This window comes from Octopus bimaculoides, chromosome 29, assembly GCF_001194135.2.
Source record: "Octopus bimaculoides isolate UCB-OBI-ISO-001 chromosome 29, ASM119413v2, whole genome shotgun sequence".
Classification (NCBI taxonomy): domain Eukaryota; kingdom Metazoa; phylum Mollusca; class Cephalopoda; order Octopoda; family Octopodidae; genus Octopus; species Octopus bimaculoides.
In genome coordinates, this window is record NC_069009.1 from 2203396 (window position 1) to 2206191 (window position 2796).

Sequence of the window (2796 nt, forward strand, 5' to 3'; positions counted from 1 at the left end):
ACAGAAGAATGAGAGTATTCAATTAATAGTCGTAATTCTTTTAAGAAAAGCGTATAAAGTAGAAAAAGATGAATGACCACAAAAGTAGAAGAAGAAGAAGAAGAAGAAGAAGAAGAAGAAGAAGAAGAAGAAGAAGAAGAAGAAGACGTGGGAGACGAAGAAGGTGTAGTAGAAAGAGCAAGAATTGAAAATGAAGAGGTAGACGAAAGGGAAGAAGAATCGTAAGAAGTAGAGCTGGCAGAATCGTTAGAATGCCGGGCGAAATGCTTAGCGGTATTTCGTCTGCCGTTACGTTCTGAGTTCAAATTCCGCCGAGGTCGACTTTGCCTTTCATCCTTTCGGGGTCGATAAATTAAGTACCAGTTACGCACTGGGGTCGATGTAATTGACTTAATCCGTTTGTCTATCCTTGTTTGTCTCCTCTATGTTTGGACCCTTGTGGGCAATAAAGAAATAAGAAGTAGAGCAACAACAGGTGGGGGCCAGGCACACACAAACAATCACACATTGCTATCAAAGGAGATTGAGAATGTAAAGAGAAACAAGGAAGGAACGCAACAGAAAATGGGAAGGTTTTAAATATTTAGGGATATATTGTCAATGAAAATTTTCAACAAGTCTTATCCAACTTACAGATATCCTAAACTGGAAAGGCCATTGAAGGATCCTACTTGAAGTTTCTCCATACCATTTCCATTCAAAAATCTATGAGATAAAAGGTTGGAAAGGAGATTTATTGTAAAATATTATGATTGAAATGTCTATAAAATAAAATATTAGATGATTAGAAAATGTATAGAAGTGTTTTATTATAAAATGTAAAATATGGTGGCTAAAAAATAACTTTTTGATATACTCCTATGCACCACACATCCATACAGATTTATGCAGAAAATAGTTCCCCTGATCTATCATGCTCTCATATATGCCATATCGTTGAAATTGGCACACTTTCACTCACACAGGTTTAGAAACAATATAACATCTTTGGAAACACGGATCAAGGAACTTAAAACGGATGAAGGGAAGATAATGCAGATTTAGAAATATATCACCAATGAAATACGAAAAAAAGAAAAAACTGATTCAACTTACATATATTCTAACTTGTTTAGATTTCGGAAGGAGTTTGTTTTGATTTCCTTGATCTTATTATAACGCAAGTCTCTGGAACATAAAATTGAGACAATAAGAAATCATATAGAGTATATTTGGGATTGAATTTTTCCTAAACAATTAGATGATGGAATTAATCACGATGATGAATAACACGGGTCATCAACAAAAAATTTTGAAATGGTGTTGAGACACCAAACATCTTTTGTTTTTTTAGCTAATTTGAGGGCACTGAATCTGAAAATGACCTTACTTTTTCTTGGTTAACCACCGTTTCTGCTGTACAGAAATGCCTCATTTTGGGGAAAAAAGTATTTTTTTCATTCGTTTTCTGTATATTTGATATTGAATAATAGCAATATTTCTCAAAGTAAAATCGTAGAAACTTCTCAATGGTAAAACTTTTCTCTTTCTTGATTGTCCATCATGTCCAATGTTGTTCAAGTCAGCCATCATTCATTTGTCCCACCGTACTTAGTAGCGCTCTTCCATAATTTTGATATCCCGATGGAATGGTTCTCCTTGATCATCGCTCACATCACCGCAATTATCCGGAAATCTATCTAGATGGCTATGTAAAAAAATGAACCTTAATACTCATATTAGCGCCTTTGTCCTGTATTCTTTTCAACAGCTTTTCCACTAATTCCTTGTAGTGTTTGGCCCGGAGATTGCCTAAGAGGTTTTTCACCAGGTCTGCAAACGATGTGCAAGTGCGTAATTCCAAGTCATTCATTGAATTAACAAATTCACCATCCTCAATGAGTTTCCTGATATCAGGGTCATTAAACAATCTTGCTTTATGTTTTTGGGTGCTAAGTCCTGGAAACGATTTACATATAAACTCAAAACATTTACTTTCTTTGTCGAGTGATTTTATACACTGTTTCATTAATCCCAATTTGATATGCAAGGGAGGGAAGATGATTTTTTTTCTTTCAGAACTAGCGCTGCACTAATAACATTTACATTACATTTTGCGTGATCACATTTAGGTAATTTGATCTTTCCTAATGTCTGCTCCGAATCTGAGGAATGGGCCTTCGCTCGCATTCACAAACAATAAAATGCCTTTTGGAAAAAGACAGATTTTCACATACAAACAGGCATACACATGCATGCAGCAAATGGTTCCCCTGAACTATCAGGCTCTAATATATGCCATATCATAGAAATGGGGACACACTCACGCAGATTTACAAACAATAAAGCCCATCTTTGGAGAGACGGGTGAAGAAGCTTAAGATGAAAGATGGGAAGATAATGGATTTAGAAATAAATCGTGAATGACATATTAAAAAACCGATTTAACTTACAGATATGTTAATTTGGACTGACTTCGGAAGGTGGCTGCTTTGATATCCTTGATATCATTATAACTCAAGTATCTGGAACAAAAGATTGAGATAATTACTATTATTGAACATATTTGTAAGAGAATTCTTGCTAAGCAATTGGAGGAGGAAAGGGGTGGAAAGTAGATCACGATGATGAATAATTCTATGACGATGATGATGTCAACGATGATGTTGATGATAATGATGATGACGATAATGATGAGGAGGAGGAGGTGGAGGACGAAGGACGAAGAGATTGATACTAATGGTAGTGGACGTTGTGGTTTTGGTAGTAATGAATATGAAGAGGAGCCATTGGACAAGAGAATATTCTGGTAGTGTT

The 2796-nt window shown here is 35.5% G+C and overlaps 1 protein-coding gene across 1 annotated transcript in view; it reads right to left on the bottom strand.

The window, feature by feature from the left end:
• Positions 1–614: 614 nt before the first annotated feature.
• Positions 615–2796, bottom strand: part of LOC106883683 (protein artichoke-like) — a 34423-nt gene continuing 32241 nt past the window's right edge. The window contains exons 22-24 of the mRNA XM_052977925.1: positions 2433–2504; positions 1096–1167; positions 615–705 (exon numbers count right to left, since the gene is read on the bottom strand). Coding sequence (XP_052833885.1) covers positions 630–705; positions 1096–1167; positions 2433–2504 — 220 coding nt within the window. The 3' untranslated portion in view covers positions 615–629. The remainder of the gene's footprint in view (positions 706–1095; positions 1168–2432; positions 2505–2796) is intronic.